The following is a 20,458-nucleotide window of genomic DNA, read 5'->3' as shown; positions in this document are numbered from 1 at the left end:
TTAGTCTGGGTCTTTCAGATAGGCCTTTTAAATGAGAAGTTGCGAATGCCTGATGTTACTGTGATACAGCATGCCTTCACATTAGAAATCAGTAAAAAACTGATGAATCAGCTTAATTCAACCCCAAAACACCACTTTATGCATGCAAGTTGGAAAACATACACACTTAGTGCAGAAAAAAGCCCGTCATGACCTCTTTAGGCAAAGACAGAGTGAATAACTCAAGTTACAAGAAGCATTGTTTTATCTGCACAGAAAAGCTCACTACTAAACATCAAAGTTAGAAACATTATCATTTAGTTTATGAACACACATGATGCAGTTTGGCATACACATTAAATCCAGCTAGCCTGCATCTTAAAAAATGATGTGTGAATGGTTCACTGTGTAACAAAAGTATGTGGTATCAACCTACAACATTACCACAGAAATCAGTGAAACAGCATAACTGAGTTTGGGATGGGCATCCAGTATGCTAGATGCTGAAAAAAATTCCATCACGTGAACATTCACAGTGCAAAAAAATGAAACAGCATGAAGTTGTATAAAATTTTCAGCTTTAGAAAGAAAGAAACCATTCCCTTCATGGAGGGACAGGATAATTGTCAGATTCACAAATAGTAACCTCACTACACCATGTATGTGTTCTGTAACACTTGAATTGTTGAGAGGCTTCAGAATTTCTCCTAAAACCTGAAATAAAAGAGGCTGAAGAGTAAGTTTTCACAATCAGAAGCCAGTAAATAAAAATATATTGATGCCTGTCTGATAAATTATATTAGACCTTAAGAAAACATTGTAATAATTTACAGCTCCTTTTTACTTGAGTCAAATATAATAGACTGTAACGGTATTTGACAGTTACTGTAAAAAATGCCCAAGCCAAATAACTATGTTCAGCTTGAAACTGTCAAATCATCCTTAACCACAAAAATTATTTTTGTAATCATAATTATGAAGCAAAAGATTTTAGGGAAATTACACTGCACAAATAGAGTATTATGAGTAACAAAAGTACTGTTATTTATTTATTTAGAATAACTATCCCCTGGTGGCTGCTGGCAATTACACTGATTTCAGGGAATCTGTTGATTTGGAACTTCTGCAAAATCAGGACAGCTGAATCATGGTAGGGTTAAATATGGAAGTAAATCAGTAATAATATTATGAGTATATTAATGTTCAAATACAATACAAATAAATAATGATAATATGAGTCACATTTGTCCTTAAAACTTTCAGAAAAATTATAATTTGTGTATAATATCAAATTAACAAAAAATAAGCTGTAACTGTAATAATCCACTGTTCTGTGTCATGATAATTCTAAAAGCCTGCTGTTTCAATGTTGTTATTCCCAATGCAGTGATATATTTCCTTTTTCTTGTAATAATGTTAACCGCAAGTTAAAGAAATATAAATTAACAATACAACTAAAAGTATAAAGACATTTCTTGTGTGAATTTCTGGCACTAATAAAATTACATTTTAGGAAACGTCATTACCAGATTTTGTTGATGGCATTTCTGGAATGGGAAACATTGCGGGTCTTGAAGAAACAGGCGGTGTTTCATCAGTTGCTGAAAAAAGAATCTGAGTTTTAAAAGTTGTGGTGGCATCAAAGCCACTAAAATACCAGAGTACCTAGCTGGTAGAAGCTGGTCTGTAAAAGGAAACAACGATGGAAATAAAAATCAAGATAGCAAATGTCCTGAGAGTCAGTTGTGGGATGACTGACAGAACAATCAAGCTAATGTCTCTTATGGTATGGATACAAACTAAGTCCCATTGGAGTGGTATTTTTGTATCTATTACATTTCCAAGACATAGAATTTGTATCCTTTTGAAGAGCTTAGGTGGAGAAATTTTTTAATAAGAACTAAACCTACAGTAAGATACAAGTACATTAGTTATTCAATCTGAGCAGAATGATTTCTGCTTGCTATTAAAAAGAAAGAGTTGATATGAAAGCATTACACAAGAAAGCAGAGAGACACATTTTGTTTAAAGATAATGACTTTGGGTCTTTACTGTAGTCCAGGGCAGTGATGAGGAAGTGGAAACTATAATGCAAGTATGTGCAATTTATCTATTGCTATACATCTGGTTACCAGGTAAGAAAGAGATGTCAATCAAAGCTGATCTGTGGGAAGCTAACAAAAGATGAAAAGTCTTGAGAAACTGAGGCAGACAGTCTTCACACTGGTGGTATTAAAACACTTTCTTGAACACAGTCAACAAATTCATATTTTGCCCAGGAATCAGATTTTCCCTGCAACTGTCACAAAGTTACTTTGATATAAACAGGATTATTGAGAAAGGCTATAGTTTGATAGAAAATGGCTTAAAAACATCTTAATGTTTTTACGATATTTTAATTAAAACACAAACGAAGAAAAATCAGATTCTATCAGATCCCTAAAACCACCATTAGAAAAATTATGCAGCTGGCATGAAAGAAACATTGTCTATTTCTATGTGCAGTGGTATATGGAAAACTGAAGAGTGAGTGCTCTTGATGTTAAGAACACTCATGGCTGATTAAAGGACAAGTAACAAGAAGACTAAGCAGCCTGATTCTTCACATCAAGAGAGAATGCTGTGGTAGTTCTGACAGAACATGCCGCAGAGAGCAGTAAAGTCACGCTTGACTAACTGCTAGAAGTTTTCCATCTAATAAAGATAGTTTGCTTTAACTTAAATGACCTTGGACAAAACAGAGTTTGCAGCTTTAAAAGGAAACAAAAATATTGTAATCACACAGAGGCAGCATAGCTGTGAATACCACCCATGGAGTATTAACACAGCTGCATCATGTTTGTGTTCGGTGTGAATTCTGCAACAGATTAGACTTTTCTAAATTTATCTGTGGTGAGAAACTAAAAGAACACTGACCAAACTTTAGCAAATAAGATTAGGGAAAACATGAACAGTGTATGTATCTTGTAAAAAGCTAATCTCCAGATGATAAAAAATGTTAATGATTGATTACCCCGTTCCACTTCAATGTTGTCAGATGAAACAGGTTTGAAAGGTGCTTGAATAGTTACTGTAATAGAGAAATACATCATTTTCATGTGTTAGGATTTTAGATCACATTCCTTTTCACAAGTACATTACTAACAAATTCAGTTTTTCTGTAGGTATGTTTACCAAGCTGCAGTTAACCAATACAGCAATAAATGCAAGAAGCTGTCCATTTAGTAAGTTTTAGAATTATTAAAATGAAAGCACTAAGCTGAAATGTGTAACTTGAAAGGACCAAAAAATATAAAACTGTTTTGCACTGAATACTTCAAGGTCTGATACACCACTGCTTTGTGCCTTGGGCGTCTACTCATCCCTGCACCAGCAGATAACCAACTAAACTGATTTTGGAATAATTCAGCCACCTGTTCTACTAATTCCACGCCAACAAAATAAGAGTACAAAAGTGCAAATGAGTGGAAATCCCAGGTTTGAACTAGTTTTACATTATTTGAAATTTATACTCTGCTTTAAATATAGCGAGTAGAGAAACACAGCCTTACTATTCTCAAAGTATTTTACAGTTTATCAAACACAGCACTTTTGAACATGTGTACTTAAAATTAAGGACCAAATCCTTTCTGACACTCCTAATATTATGTCTGTCCATTTAGTAAATGTGGAGCATCTACAGTCCTATGTTTCTGTGTCATCTCTGTGCGTGTGTGTGTGTGTGTTCAACGATTCTATGAATAAACATATTTCAACCAGGTCATAAGACATGCATCTTTGACACACAAATATTGTATAGCACTTCTGTAAGTGCATTCAAAAATATTGATGCTCATTGACCTTACAATACTGAACACCACTTGTAAATGTATCCAGAGAAGATTAAGAAGTAGCTGCAGCTATTTTTTCCACTCAGAAGCCAGCTTTGCAGATGCTTGCTTTGTTGTCTCAGCATAATAAACTGCAGGATCAAGAAAACTGATTTCGAAGTTGGTACACAGAAAGATATTTGATATAATAAAACATCATTTGCTTAAATCATCCTAGCATGAACAGAAACACAACACTATATTTATTTTTCTTTACCACATTCTGTCAAAAACCTCACAATCGGATGCAATCTCAAATCCCTAAAAAATGTGTTCTCCATAAAAACATGGGGAGAAATAATAAATTACTAGCAGAAATAACTGTAAAAATAACTTTCAAATACCAAAATTCTGTACTGCAGCAGTCTTTTGAACATTAGAAAACTACCTTAAAAAAGTTGTAGCAGGAAACAAATGTTCAACCAACAAATCTCTTTGAAAAGCATCTACTAGCTAAAGACAAAACATTTCAAGGCCAGGACAAATAGTAAAAATTGGCATAGCACTACCCAAATATCACAAGGATTGGAAATAAAACAAATGCCATTTACCAGTCTCTTGCTCTGATATTTTTGCAGATGTAGATGTTTGGGGAGTGGAAGTAACATCAAGAAAGTCAAGTGAGGCTGGAAAAAAAATAGTGGCTTATTACTTAAAAGATACATGAACCATCACACTGTGGCATCATCTGGATCAATGGACTCAATGCTGCAGTGTCCAAATAATAGGGAACTGAAGAAACATAAAAATATATTCTGGAAAATAAGAACAATTTTAAAAAGGAATGTTAATATGCCAAGCTGTGTAAAAACACATAAATATGATGCAAAAAATGAAATGGAACCTCAGAAGTAGAAAGGAAAAGAATGTCCATGAGGTAAGCAGCAATATAAGACTGAAAAATTGCAAGAACACTGGGCAAAGGGAGGCAAAGAGAAAGCAAATTTACAAGGTTGTGGTATTGAAACAAATCCAATTTAAAAAAATCGGCAAAAATAAAAGAAGGTAAAAAGTGATCCAGAAAATATCACTAGCCATTAAAAGATAAAGAAATGACCTTAAACCTTAAATGTTTTGTTTTAATTAAAACTATCTGATTCCGCTACTGTAGAAAAAAGAAATCTTAAAAAAGTCGTTTAAGTAACACAAGGCAAGAAATGTAAGTTCCCTGAAAAAGACCCTGAAGTGCAAGAGGTATCTCAGCTGATAAGAAAGCAAGACTGCTACAGACAAAAGTGGCACAATAACACTGCAAGGCACTTAATATGGTTCATTACACTTTTAACTTGCATTCAATTTCAGGTTTGTGGGCTTACCAGCCTGCTCATGTGTTGCTTTCATTACCTGATGGGCCAAAAACTACTGCCAGGCCACAGGACTGGTCTCATACACCTGCCCACATGAAAGAAGTTGTGATCACGAGCATCTCCACCCATCATTGTTAAGTATCATATCCCATGCCTTAAAGTAAACACAGCTTTTCACCTATGGTCGTTTTAATTCTACATTTATACTTCACCCCAGCGTAGGCCCAAGAGAAATAACAGTTCAGCAAAAGCACAACAACATCTCTTGGGACAATTCCCACCTTGCATTGTTGCCAGATTTGCAGGAAATACCATAACCAGATTAGGTCAGCAGCATGGCCAGGCACCAAAGGCTGCCTGTGCTTTTAAACCATGGAGAAATATGCCGTGATTCACCAAAAGCTGAATTGTGCTTGAAACTGTGAAGTGACATCAAAAGCAGGAGCAGAGCATTCCCAATGCCAGGTAATGCCAATGGAAAAGTGTAGGCAGATGACAACCGGATGCCTTGAAAGTCAGTGGTGAAGCAACCAACAGCTGCACCCTTGGACCAGGAAACCCCGGTGGGCAGCTGAACTGCAGCCCTGTCCTCTTGTGTCAGCCTAGAAGGAATTTGCATCTTAAGAATGCTGTCATATTTGAATGTGCGCGAGAAAGGAAGACCTGCTACCAAGACACAAAGAAGCAAGGAATGGCAGCTGAAGGGAAGGTGTGATAATACATTCTCTACTCAAGCTGTCACTCAATCCCTGTAGAAAATGCTTCCTGCAACGGAAAAAGCATGAGAACAAACAACAGAACAGCAGAACAAGTGTGCTGAGTGATTTTGCAAGCCGAGCTGCACCAGGAAGTCCTCATGCTCCGCATGGAAGATGACAAGGATGCCAGATGGTTCGTGGTGGGAGGCATGATGGGGAGTGAAAGGGGGAAATGGATAAAGATGATTTTTTTCTAGTTACCCATCACGGTTTGCTGGGTTGGCAGGGAGGAAGGAGTGGTAGACTTCAGCCTTGGTCTTCGAGTAGCTAAGATCAAACACAAAAACCACCTTCAGGTCCTCAGACAGGCTGTTGTTGCGTGGGTGCTATCAAGACAGAGCTACAAACAAGGAGACGTGGTCCTGCCTTGGGCACATTGCTATGTCACAGTGTCAGTAGCCCTAGTACCATGATGCCACTTTTCAACTGGCACAGGTAGCCCAAGGTAGCAGAGCAAACCTAGTTGTAGAACTCCCAAAACTACAGCAGAAACATTACAAATGGACTGATTTCTAATAGGGAGCCATAAGGGACCAAACACATTATGGATCTACTTTCCAGGACATCAAAACAGCTGAACAGGCTCATCATTACTGAGAAAAACACCACCAAGCTAATCAACATAGGAATGTGATCACTGGTTATTTACCCATCGCAGGCCTTGTGGTTTCTGGTGAAGCCGATGAGGTGGATTCCAGGTCTGGTTTCTGGCTCGCTACAATCAGACATGGAAATGATCTTGAGATATCTGCACAGTCTTGCCATGGCAGTACAAGCTGCACCGTTTCACAGCACCTCAAATGTCCATATTTAGGATAACACATGCCTTTTCCTGGCAGTATCTTGTGACTCAGTGATCAAATCAGCAGGCAACCATCTTGCCGTTGTTGCAACTAACACAATATTCTTAGAAACTCAGTAGCCGAATGGCTCTCCATCCACATAAAAATGGCTAAATGACTGCTTCACCAAAGCACTCCCTACATTTCCTTGAAAGATGCCCCCGAAACAGTTGTTGCAGACTGAACACAGGATCCAAGTGACCCACCTTTGCAATCAGAATTCAAGATCTGATCTTCCCTCTCCTCAGTATCTCCTAAAATGTTCATTCTGTGAGTCAGAAATCTTAGGCCCTGGCAGTAATCAAACATAGTGACTGTAGAGATATGCCTGCAGTCAAGTGACCAAAGGCAATTTTTCTGCAGAATTCTAGCACATCTTTCAACCACTTACACTTCTACAGTCCATTCCATTACCCACAAAAGAACAAGTAACTTCACTAAAGTGACTTTCTCATTCTCTCTTATCTTGGTTTTGCAGAAAGAAAATGCACAGCCTAACACACAAACCAGTTTATGTGTACTCATTTGCACTGCATAACTTTGCTATACCACAGGCTTAACTTCAGATGCAAGAGAGAAGACTCCTGGTGTCAGTTTTCAAACATGCACAAACATGAAGTTGCTATAGTTCATAAGGAAATGGTGCCTAGCGATTTCTCTGGGATTTTTTAATATTCTCAGCCTTTGGAAATTGAAACCCTTCTTTTCAGGTCCCTTCTACATGAAACTTTTCTAGCAACATTCAAAGAGTCACTAACCAAATCAGCAACTGGTGTTCTCCCATTGTTAAAATCTTATTGGATATCCTTAAGAAAAACAGCTAAAACTTTTCCAGCTATAGAGCAGCTTTCGCATCCAATCTACAAGAAGACCCAATTTGACATGTTAGCAGCTATTCAACTGTTCTTAATAACAGGCCTCTTACACACAATAATCCTTCACAAAAAATTTGGATGACAACCCCAAAGGAAAAACTATCTAATTGTTTACAAACACAAGAAAAATTAATCTTATCATTCCAACATTTCACTCCAGATTTCTCAAACATTGCAGAAGATAAAGCTGGTCTCTCTCTCTTCAGTCACACTGTTATACAGAGCACGTCAGAATAAAACCTCCATTTAGCAAAGCATTTCTGTGTCTTTTGAGAGACTGTCTAGATGTCAGGTAAGCTACAATGAAGAGAGATATTACCAGCTGAGACTGGTGGCATTTCTGGCATGCCAGGTGTTGTGGATCTTGAAGAAAGAGGCTTCCTTTCACCTAAATCTGAAAAGATAATCTTGTGTTAGAAGGCTTAATTGCCTCAGAGCTACTATGGATAGCACAGGACTCAGTAGACAAATATTGTGTCGTTAAAATGAGAGCATGGGGAAATTTGCTTGCAAATTAGCTAGGCATTACTGTGTCTCATGAACTGTTAGGCTGATTTGGAAGTCAGTGTGGAAGCCATGTGACCTAATTATTCATACTAAAGATAATTCTTATTACTTCTTAAGAATCTTAGCACATTAAGAAATGCAAATAGTAAGAAAACACCTTTCGATCTGGAAAAGTCAATGGGCCAGCCAATATAAAGCTAGTCAAAGCAAGCTTTTCACAGAAACTTTACACAGAAATATACATCAAGTGCTTAATTCATTCTCATGGTTATGTTCTCACAGTGCAGGAAAAAAACACAACTCAGAAAGGCAGGTCCACAGCTTGGAACCTCAATAATGAAACAACCAAACCCAACCAACTAAAGTGAACCTACCTCTATACCCACTGGACCTCATTCTACAAAGATGAATGATGAGTGCAGATGCGAACCTAGTTAATGGCAGCAATGAGTGGTATGAATGACTGGGATAGTGATAACTAAAGCAGTGCAAAGCTTCCAAAAATAGCAGCAAGAATAAAAAAATGAAGATAAAATCTCTACAACTAAATCATCTTATCAATTTTACCCAGTGCCGGTCCTGACAACTGAGATTCTGTAGTAATTATGGGCATGGATATTTCCAACTCAGTAGTATCGCTAGCTGCAGAATAAAAAAAATAAAATAATTACACCTGAGAAATAAATTCATGTAAATAAATCAAGGAGGACAATTTGGCAAACAGAAATCTAGCCTTCCACTGCCCTGCAGAGTATTATTTTTATTATTTATGTATTTACAAAATTAACCTTCTTTTAGTAAGTAAATGCCCTCCTTATTACTAAGCTAAAAATGTTATTCTAGTTTTCCCATGTATGCAAATGTTCAGAAAGAGTTTGAAAAACAATGTTTAGCACCTGACAAAACAACTCAACAACTTATACCACATCTTTCCATGAAGTTAAGAATTCCTCAGAGAATTTAGGAAAAATCATGATTTCAGGAGATTAAAGTCTCTCAGTATCACTTCATTAAGTTACTTAGCTCTATGCAGTTTCTCAACTGTGGCCAGCTTTTTTCAATCGAATTGGTCCCACGTATCCCACATAACAGAATGAATTTACTTGATTTAAAATAATTTCCTGTGAGTAGGGTGCTTTATAGAACAGTGCAGCAAAACTGAACTCTTGAAAACTGTACTGGGATGCCAAGAACCAGTGGGTTATACAGCAAAGAACTTAATAAACTATAGCTGCATGGCTCAAAGTGAAGTTTTGGGCAATGAACTTCTTTCTTTCCCCCTCCACCTCCTCCTACCCCTTTCCTATTGCCCTCACTGCTTATGTACATACTTGTTCGTGTTCAAGCAATGGTTAAAAAATTTAAGCATCCTCGCATATTAAAATCTACGGGAAAAACAACAACCTGTCTCCAAAGCTGTAACCCAAAGTAGAGCTTAGTTAGAAAGGTCTATCCTGAGATGTGTTTACTTTTTTATTTTAAGACAATACATAGGAAAAATCACAACAAAATGTGCATTGACATTGAAAAACAGACAGAAAGAGAGAAAAAAACCACAATCTGATGACTAAAAAGTATTATATCTTACTTGACTGTAGCAGTCTTAAGCCTTGCAAAATTTAAATCTTTTCTTCACACACCCATTTGATTGATAAAGCATTATTCAGGCTCCAACTAACTAATCAACCAGCCAACAGGGTATGCTTCTGAAATAATATTACTATAATTTACCAGTGTCTGGTATTTCTGAAGCTGTAAAAGTTTTGGGGGTAGAAGTAACATGAAGAAAGTGATGTGAAGCTGGAAAATAAAAATAAAAATCATGCTATATTGTTTTGAAGTGACAAAATACATCATGCAACAGCATCATATTCTTTTATGAGCTGAAGAACCTTCTAGGTAATATTTAACACATTATGTTCCACAGAAAGACTATGATATGTAAAATAACCAATTAAGTATGACTTGATAACAATTTCTAAAAGCATACACTAATGCATAGACACATAATGCAACTAATGACCAAATTGTTAGCAGAATTGCACGAAAAATTATTGAACTACGGTATTAAAAAGAAGAAATACGAGACTGGTCAAAAAAGGAGAACAGATTATGAATAAAAATTAGCAAATTGGGACTGCTTAGAATTTTTGTCTAGAATCCCAAGACTCAAGAAGGAGGATATCCTGGTGCTGAAACTGGAGAAGGTGAAAGAATGACACAGCAGGAACTGTACCAAATGAAACATCAACTGTCTTTTCTCAGGCATGTGAATGGCTGACATTTTCATTCAATCTCTTCTTCAGTAACGCATTTCCTTCAAAAATTAATTTCTTCCAAAAACATACACATCAGGCATGACACTATTGGCACGCTAATGAAGAGAAATCTTTCCAGCTGGTTCTCATCTTACTTTTTTTTTTTTTCCCTTCTTTGGACAAATGTTAGTGGCCCCAGATAAACAACTACCTCTTGCGTGCTTATCTACAAAACAAGAGAAACACATAATAGAAATTTTCTAAGGACCAACTGGCCAGTGTCTGAATCTTCAATGGCGTGTTTTTATAGTGCCAGTTGTGAAATCCAGGCACTTAGAATTATGTCCATGTTTATACAGAAAAGCTAAAAGAAGAGCTACATTTTCAAAAGGTGTTTGAATTTTTTCAGTTTTGATTCACTCCTTAGGACTCTGAGTACTTCAACAAATCAAGATATTCCACTTAAAAACTCGAGGTATGGACAGGCCTATTTAGATTTACTATAAGTCTGATTTCATTTTAAAGCTAAGAATTACATGCTGTAGTCAAATATGGAAAGACCTCCAAACTACTAGTTCAATATTTCATATAAAATATCATAAAGAAACCTGCTATTTGATACAGCTTTTCAAACCTGCAGTTATTCTTGATACATGTCAAACTGAACAAACTATTTAATAAGAGGCACTATGTCTCCTCTGAAAATTCCTAAATGTCAAGAGGATTAATCTTATGAGAAATTGTTACCAGATCTGGTTGGTTGCACTTCTGTAGTAGCAGATGTTTTGGATCCTGAAGAAACAGGCTGTGTTTCCTCAAAAGCTGAAAAGAGAATCTGAGCTTAGAACACTGAAAGGCCTGTGACTTAATAGATTAGCATTGCGTAGCTCAGTGAAGGCTGTGCAGATCCAGATGATGCTAATGCAAAGCTAAGCAAGATGGCAGATGGCCTGGACATGAGATGTGAGACATCTGTGCCATGACAACAGGACATGATGGCTTGCAATACAGTCTTCTGGCCTCAAACTTCGATAAGAGCTGGGATAAGAGCTACAGCTAATACAAAAAGAAATAAGCTAACAATGAGATATGATAGCACTGTCTTTAAGCAGTTTTTAAGCCAGTAACAAATGTTTTACAGCTAGTTACACAGACACAAGAATGGTGAATAAGCAGCTCTCTGTGAGGATAGACAGCTGAGATTCTAAAACAGATCTTAAAATCACCATTTGCAGACCTATGTGATGCTAAGATAGTGGAAAAAAGTCATGGAAATAATCTGCTGATTACCCATCTCCATCTCTGTGGTTTCTGTAGAAGGTAGAGATACCAATTTCAAGCCTGGACTCCGAGTAGCTAAGAGCAAAGATGAAAAAAATATTACAACACCAAGACAGACACTCTCCTTGCAAGTGGTACAAAATCGAATTTTACTTGTAACTAGCAAGTTTTGGTTTAGAATGAAGGTCTCATTTCTATTTTTAACCCATTCAAACTTTGGCATACATTATCTAATCAGGTTGAATCCATATTGCTTAAGAGGTTTTTCTTCACAGTGAAGAAGCTACAAGCCAAACACAATATATTTTATATACACTGCACTCCGAGGCCTTTATAAACTGGTTACTATTACATTATGTGTAACTATTTTAAAAAGAGGTGTAATGGGAAAAGATAAGAGTAGTACAATGAAGTCGTTGAAATAATCAGAGTTAGTAAACAGCATATTTTGTCTGCTATGCTGTAATGAAGACTATTACAAAGACCTTACAGTTATTTCACTTTGAAGTGTGGATAATCTGAAGTCTGCTTTAATTAAAACAGGGAATCAAGGTGAAAAGAAGTATTCTTACCCAAAGGGCATAATGAATTAGTGTCCACCATGTGTAGGTTTTGCACTGCTGTCCTGCTTCTATGAAATTGATCCTATTCAACTGTGTGTACAGGGCAGCAAGTACCATTCTTTCCAGTAAACATACCTGTATCAGTCACTTATGCCCATTTAGGTTATAATATATTTGAAAATTTCCATCTCTGTTTTTAATTGGTCTTTATCAATATGAGATTTTTTGAAAAGCAGTTATTCCAGAAGTTTGAAATTAAACTTCTCTGAATATTTAAGATTGAGAAAAACATTCAAACAACTAGGTGTAGCTAGGAGTAGGATTCATTTTTAATGCAGGCAATGTGAATATAAGCCAAAAAGTGAGCAGACTTTTATTTCATATATTGGATCTGCTTTCCCATTTACTTTCAATCCAGTTTATCACATTAACAAATACGATCCCAGGTTACTGTCCTGATAAAGTTGGACCAGACAATTTTTGCAGGTCTATTCTATTCTATTCTATTCTATTCTATTCTATTCTATTCTATTCTATTCTATTCTATTCTATTCTAAGAAGAAAATAATATCAACAAAAGGCATATGATTCACAGCTTTTGGCAAAAGCTTCCTTTGATCCATTTACATATGGTAAGAACTATGAGAGAACTTCCAAAGGCATCAGATCATTGAAGACATGTTAACAAAGCTATCCTTTCAGAAAGGTTTGAATTCAAAATATACTGACCACACAGAAAGTTTATAAGCCACAGGCAATGTCTCCCTCTGGTACAATGCAGATAGAAAAATAAAGAAAAAAAAGTCTTCAGGAGAACTAGGTCAGAATACAGGTCACACACACTTAAACTTCAGAAATAAAATTTTGCTTTCTTTGCTGATTTTATGACAGCAGGTGATGAAGGCATGCAGAGGCACAGTGCAGAGAAATCTCCTTTGTAGGACCACCCCCACTGGCTCTCCCAGAACATCTTTGACTTCAGCATTGGCTTCATGGGGAGCACAGATGCTCCAGCTGACCTGATGGCTGGAGCCAGCCTCTCATAATGAAATCTCACTGTTGCTAAGTGCAACTATTTGGCAGAAATGGAGGACATCAGAACAAACCCAGAATAAATACTTGAACAGAACATGTATTTTGCCCCAACTGTTGTTATTATTTTACCTTTACCACTGAGAAAAACACTGGATTAGGTTATTATTCCCCAGCAGAAAGCAAACATACTTCCCCTTGCCTAATAATTTTGAGGTTTTCAGATACATTTATAGCAAATTGGTTCTTAAATCACCAAGTGTCCGTCTCTCTCTCCAGTGCTGCCTCTAACTGGATTGAAGTATACTTCTTTCATTACAGTGAAAACAAATATGTGTCCCCATGCCCTCAAACATATCTGGAAAAGAGTTGTCAAAAATTATAGCAAATTAAGAAAAAATTGTGAAGAGAATTTTCATGTTATTGAAAATTTAGTTCAAATATGCATTTCAAGAATTAAGAGCTGTTTCTGGAAATCATCTTAAAATTTGGCAAACCGCATTAGGTAGAAGTATGCCATCTCAATAAATCAGTACCATTGTATGATAACTTCTTGACTAATGTTTAGTAAAATATAAATGCATACTGATTCAAGGTCACTCCAGTTAACTCCAGTTAACTAGTGTAATAGCTGTTGATACAGATAACAGCAACAAGCAGTTGTTTTGGCAGAATGAGATATTTATGATTAACACAATGACACAGTGAAGAGAAATGCAGGCCGGAATTGAGAAGGGGAGACACAGGATATGACATAGAGGAGTAGAGGCATGGGATGATGACAGGTGGGGAGCAGACTTGGCACTGGAAACCCCATGCCATAAACAGTTCAGTTTCCATGAGTTGTAACAACTGCGCACCTGGGGCTGGACAAAATTTACTTGAGGGGTAACATGAGCACAGAAACAGTATCTAACATAGTTAAATGGCACCGTATTTGGTAAATTCAGATGTAAGGTCTCAGCATAAGAAAGGCAGCGAACGACAGAGAGAATGAGACGGAGAGAGAGAGAGGAGGAAGAAATGATCAATGTGAATGTCACATTCCTCTCAGGACAGGACTGCAGCTGCTCATAACTTGCTGAAACTTCCCCACTGATCACCAACACAAATATTATATTGCCAAGCTTAGGACCCAGAGGTGTAGTGAGTGAGTGTGCAAAAACACCAAGAAGAAGAGAAACATAAATATGTGTGTTACTATTTTAATTATACTACTGTTATTATTAAGGATTTTTTTTTTTCATTTGTAAGTACTCTACCTGCATTAATATTATTTGTTTCATTGTAAAACGATTCTTCAGTCAATAGACTGTTAAGATTTCACACACAGAATCACATAATCACAGAATGTTAGGGATTGGAAGGGACCTTGCAAGATCACGTAGTCCAGTCCTCCTACTGAAGCAGGAACACCTAGATGAGGTTACACAGGAATGTGTCCAGCCCTCTCTGGGCAGCCTGTTCACGTGTTCTGTTGCTCCCACCAAGAAGTTTCTTCTCATATATAAGTGGAACCTCCTATGTCCCTGTTTGCACCCAGTGCCCCTTGTCTTATTGGTTGTCACCAAGAAGAGCCTGGCTCCATCCACGTGACACTCACCTGTTATATATCTATATACATTAACGAGGTCACCCCTCAGTCTCCTCTTCTCCAAGCTAGAGAGACCCAGCTCCTTCAGCCTTTCATCATAAGGGAGATGCTCCACTCCCTTAATCATCTTTGTTGCCCTGCGCTGGACTCTCTCCAGCAGCTCCCTGTCCTTCTTGAACTGAGAGGCCCAGAACTGGACACAATATTCCAGATGTGGTCTCATCAGGGCAGAGTAGAGGGGAAGGAGAACCTCTCTCGACCTACTAACCATGCCCCTTCTAATACACCCCAGGATGCCATTGGCCTTCCTGGCCACAAGGGCACAGTGCTGGCTCATGGTCATCCTGCTGTCCACCAGGACCCCCAGGTCTCTTTCCCCTACACTACTCTCCAACGGGTCATTCCCCATTACACTAGCAATAAATTATTGACTTTATAGACGTATATATACATATATGTAAATACATGTCTACACATCCTCTTTGCCCATAAGATTTTGACCATAACATTTTGATCCTTACATGGGTTAAACTATTTTGATAATGTGAGCAGTTCCATATTTTCTCAAATATCAGAGCTTTCCAAAGTTTCCTGAAGTTCGTCACCAAACAGCTAATGAATCCAGAAAAAAAGCAAACACTTATGAATATTTAAACCACAACAACATCTACAAATTATACTACTATTTTAACCAAATATACAAGTATTTGGCAAACTACACAAAACCCACAGAACTGATGTTGGCTGCAACAGCACTCCAACTGTGAAATACACAGTCTCAGAAGCTTATGGAGTACTTCCAAGAAAGTTACAAAACTAAGAGTACAGATTTTAGCTAAGTATAAACTGCCATCATCATTCTATAGATAAAAGCTATCTCATATATTTTAATGAGTATTTGTTGCTTGTTGTTTGTTGGGGGTTTGTTTGTTTGTTTCTAAAAGAAGCATTAATCTGGAGCATCCTGTCATGAAAATAAAGCAAAACCAGACTTAGAATGAAAGAAGAAATTTGCAAGTTTTTTAAAGAGAAAGCTAATAGCTACCATATTTTACATACAGAATGATACTATGGGGGCTGAAACACTTAAAAACCTACCAGGCACAGAAAAAAAAAAAAAATTTCCACTGAAGTTTACCCAAATTTACAAAGAAAGTAATTACCAAATTCTGTCAATAGACTTTTTGGAGCATCAGAGATTCTGGATCCAGAAGGAAGCGGCTGTATTTCATTAGAAGCTATGACAAAAGAAATAATCAAGGCTTTATTTTATCAAGAATATGAAAACGCACATTATGGATCTATATTTTGGCTTATAAACCACTCCTGAAACCAATGATATTTAATAAAAAAGAAAAAAAAAAAAGTAGTTCCAACCTAGGAAAAAAACACATAACTTTGTCATTTATAAAGGTGTGTAGAATATGAACAAAATCACCTTTTCCCTAATCATAATGCAAAGATCCGTCAGTCACAAGAATTTGATAATGAACATCCATCAGTAACAATGACCACCCAGTTTGAAATTAAGCAGTGACCCATCTTGGTTAAATTTCATATTTTCATCTTTAAAAACACGGCAAAAAACAAGCAAGGTTGATTATGCTTTAAAAAAAACCCAACTGATTAAAATTTGGAGTGAAAATTGGATTGATGCTTTAGCTTCAGTAAATTTTGGAAATCTGCTTGCAACTGTATATGAAACAAGACAAAAAAAAAGTGTATGACATGAATCAATGGGATTAGGTAAAAATATGTTTATTGAGAAGCACTGGCACTCCTCTTCGCTAGAAGATCTGTACTTCAGACCTGCAAATGTTGATGATATTTTCCTTTATCATACATAATCCTGTATGTATGCCATCTGTGCTTTAGAAAAATGTAATCAACATTAAAAAAATGCATAAATACAACCCTAAGTTTAGATTTGTGTTCATAATTTTCCACAGTTTGGGGATTAAAATACAAGCAACAAAATCAATATTAGAGAATTTAGAATTCTGAATACAAGAAGTAGATGCTGCTCCAAACCACAAAACTAAAAGTACTACTACTTAGATCACAAATGTCTCATTCTGAGACATCTCTATGAAAAAGTCCGTAGAGCTCTTTTTTCCTCCAGGACAAATACAATTATACCATGTCACATTCAATATAAAATTTTCCTTTTGCATCACTCTTGATGCTACCTAAATGAACCTGTCATCAGAAGAAAATCAAGGAAGTAATTATTTCAATTCTATCACTGAGGTTAATTTTACTGATGGAAATTTTATGTGATGTCAATCATGCAGATTACATACACAGAAAACATTACTTTGAAAAATAAAATTGAATCACCCAGTCAAATCTGTTAGCAATAATCATATGTATAACAACACTGGTTCAGCCAGAATGAGATGCATCCTGCTTTACATTTCACTTGTGAGTCACTGAAAACACAAATGGAAGCAGAAATTTTTAATTGGGATTACCTTGGAGTCAATACAAAGGGGATGCAGCAAGTAGAAGAAAAATTCTGCTGGAGGTGAAAAAAGCATTTAATGTACAAAGAAGGTAAAAAGCAGTGAAGTTAGTTACCCAGATTGTTTTGAGTTCGCACCAATTCGGGTTTAGGCGTTGATTTAAATTCCTCAGGTCCATATTTTTTCTCAGCCTGAGCTAGAAGAAAGAAGTTTTATTTAACTTGGAATCCCTCTGAGGTTTTCTTTATCTATTGCCCAAAGTCCACTCCTTTTCTTATCACCATTTCATGCCACCTGATTAGAATAATTTCTGCAGTAGCTCAGCTCCATGATGACTAATATTTATTTTTGTTTTCAGATGTCAAGCCTCTATGATGTTTTGAATTTATTTTGTTGCGGTTAACCTGAGCAATGGAAAATGCAGCAAAGCTAAGATTAGAAGCTCACACTGCACTTGTAGTACAGCTTCCCATATTCACCATGATATACATTATAAACAAGGCCCATTACATCACAAAGTGTATTTACAAATATTTTCCCTCCTATTCTGGATTTTAAAAAATCATTCTAATATAAGACACAGCCAGAAAAGAATATTCACCTACAATATCTTCGTTCTTGCGTTTTTCTAGTAATAAAAAATATATAATAAACCATATTTCAATAAACCAGTGCATAATTGTACTCTTCCAGCTGTTCTACATAACATTTAATTCCTACAGTATTTTAGTCAAGCTCATTTCTTTTCTCTCCATCTTGCTGGAAGTCCATGGTGTTTAATCAGTCATACAGTACACACGACTGGTGATCTCAGATTATAAAATGACAAAGATTATTGATATGGAACACAGGACGGTAAGGTCTCAGCTTTGAATGTCATAAGAACATTAATTCCTTCCACAGAGCAATTTGTACAATACTTAGCACATACTGGTATTTAGAAGTGATCTTTAATATTGGTCATCAGCATCAATATAGTACTAAGATTTAGTATTCCTTCAGTTCAATAAAAGATTGCTTTCTATTTGCAATACACTAGAAGAGAGTTACTTCTGTTTGTCCAGAATGCTCTCCATGCTTTTTTCCACAACCTCCTAAGCATGCTTCATGCGAGAACTGATCATGTAGGTTTATAAGCTTCTTATTTCATTTCATGAAGAGAACAAGCTGTTTTCTGGATTCTAAATAGTTACACAAATGCTACTATGGTTGCAACATCTATACTGTTTTCTGGTTTGCCACAAAAGATGGAATCTCCACAGACACTCCCTTACTAGGAGCCAATTCAGCTTCTACTAAGTCAGAGTGCTGTTACTATGATCAGTGGAAGGAGGATTTCTTTCTACAGAGAAGTTAAATCAATTTATCTCTACAAAACTTGTGAGAGAAAATTTGCCCATAAAAGACCCAGAAACAACTAACAAAACCATACCTCAGAAGCGCCTCAGAAATACTTCAAAAGCTAACATAACTTATTGGTGAAATGTAATAATGAAAAAATAAACACAAACAAAACCCAAACACCCCCAAAACCAACAAATCAAGCAAACAAAACCCAAACAATCAACCAAAATAAGCACAAAACCCCCTCACCAAACACTACGAAAAGTGAATACAGACATTCATTATGTTTTGGGTTTTTTTAGAGGTCAGATGGTTTACATTCATATGAAGCAACTAAGTTGGCTGAACAAGCTGAACAAGAAAAAGCATGTCTAGAATTGGGACAAAAGAAACCAAGTTCTCCTCTGCTTTGCACAGAACATTGTAGGAATGATGTGAAACAACAAGAGACATTTTTGTATTAAAAAAAAAATAAAATACAGGAAGCCGTAAGTTTAGCCTTTAAAAGCTAAATTAGAGAAAAAGAGAGAAATGCTTCTGACTTTTCCAGGGCAGCATATAAAGCTAGACTTAATGCGCTCATTCAATGGTAGCTGGAAAGTAAATGGTTAACACAACCAAGCAAAGGAAGTCACTTTACTATCACACCGCGGAATATGGCAAGAATGCATTTAGGCAACATTTGTTAAACTATTTTTCCTCTAATTTCTCTTGATGTTCTCATTCATGTTCCTCTCTTCCTCCACAACCAGGATTAAGATTTTCTGATGGAAGCAATAATCTCACTCCTTCTAATATACCACTTGAGCACAAGCGTAAGCCTTCAGGGGGCAGAAGGAGGACGGGAGGAACAGAACTTAAGAAACATGGCAACAAAGGAGTAATTCCTATTAAATATTAACCCTAGTTTTGATTCACAGGTGGAACTTTTCATTTCAAGCCTATTTCACAAAACTACTTAGTTAAATTTCTGGTACAATCCCTTACATAAAGAAATAACTTGCCTTTTTAAAAAACAACAACAACAACAAAACAAACAAACAAAAACCAACAAACCAAACCAAACCAAAAACAAAACAACACCAACCCCAAAAACTAGTTCTACCATATCCTAGACAAATGTGCTGATATATCTAACTGCTGGTTAGCTCCAGTTTCCCCGTGAAGTTGCTAAAAAGGCTTAAACTTTATTCACCTGAGAGAAAAAATGTAGTAGTAGTTTGTGGTGCATAATATAGTATTTTAAAGATTGCAGAAAAAAAAAAGGCATTACGAATTTGTGCTGTTGTGTCAAGAATAAATTAGTACTAAGTGGAAAATATTTTAACAAGCCTGGCAAAAACAAAGCATGTAAGAGCTTACTAGCCAGTCTTTCCACAGAAGTGCAAGCCAAGGGAGGGGAGGCCTGAAATGAAGAAAATAATGGGGTGCCTGGCTGACAAATACACCCAGAAAAGTTACTGAACTGTGTCACATCACAAAACACACCCTTTGACAAAGACCCAGTGGAATACAAGAGTGGCCCAGCTCATGGAATTTTACAGATGGTCCATTTGCTTCTAGGTCACCTACTTCAAGCTCCTTTCTTACCTTCTTCCATGACTGATGACACAACAGCTGCTGCAGAACACAACTCCTCTTAAATCAGTGTTCTGTTGCCACTTCTGACACCAGTACTTAAACCTTTCGCAGCAAATAATTACTATGCCTTATTCAAAGAATCCAGTGTGACTTTGAAATAGGGAAGTCTGAATGAAATAGAATTAAGCAGATCCCATTGCTAA

At 36.5% G+C, this 20,458-nt stretch overlaps 1 protein-coding gene across 34 annotated transcripts in view; it reads right to left on the bottom strand.

Moving 5' to 3' along the window:
• The window catches only part of ABI3BP (ABI family member 3 binding protein), a 162,178-nt gene that overhangs the window by 76,198 nt on the left and 65,522 nt on the right, over window positions 1-20,458 (bottom strand). For 22 of the 34 annotated variants that reach the window (XM_071808637.1, XM_071808674.1, XM_071808653.1 and 19 more), the window contains exons 11-22: window positions 17,446-17,526; window positions 16,029-16,103; window positions 11,686-11,751; window positions 11,143-11,217; window positions 9,869-9,937; window positions 8,705-8,779; window positions 7,950-8,024; window positions 6,563-6,628; window positions 6,115-6,180; window positions 4,400-4,474; window positions 2,993-3,049; window positions 1,506-1,580 (exon numbers count right to left, since the gene is read on the bottom strand). The exons of 1 other annotated variant lie outside the window; for it this stretch is intronic. In XM_071808637.1, the coding sequence (XP_071664738.1) occupies window positions 1,506-1,580; window positions 2,993-3,049; window positions 4,400-4,474; window positions 6,115-6,180; window positions 6,563-6,628; window positions 7,950-8,024; window positions 8,705-8,779; window positions 9,869-9,937; window positions 11,143-11,217; window positions 11,686-11,751; window positions 16,029-16,103; window positions 17,446-17,526 (855 nt within the window). The remainder of the gene's footprint in view (window positions 1-1,505; window positions 1,581-2,992; window positions 3,050-4,399; window positions 4,475-6,114; window positions 6,181-6,562; window positions 6,629-7,949; window positions 8,025-8,704; window positions 8,780-9,868; window positions 9,938-11,142; window positions 11,218-11,685; window positions 11,752-16,028; window positions 16,104-17,445; window positions 17,527-20,458) is intronic. 11 more of the 34 variants (XM_071808748.1, XM_071808755.1, XM_071808657.1 and 8 more) reach the window with 10 other exon arrangements.

Source organism: Patagioenas fasciata, chromosome 1, assembly GCF_037038585.1.
Source record: "Patagioenas fasciata isolate bPatFas1 chromosome 1, bPatFas1.hap1, whole genome shotgun sequence".
In the NCBI taxonomy this organism is placed as follows: domain Eukaryota; kingdom Metazoa; phylum Chordata; class Aves; order Columbiformes; family Columbidae; genus Patagioenas; species Patagioenas fasciata.
Note: the sequence above shows the minus strand (reverse complement) of the source record. Positions and strands in the feature narration are given on the sequence as shown.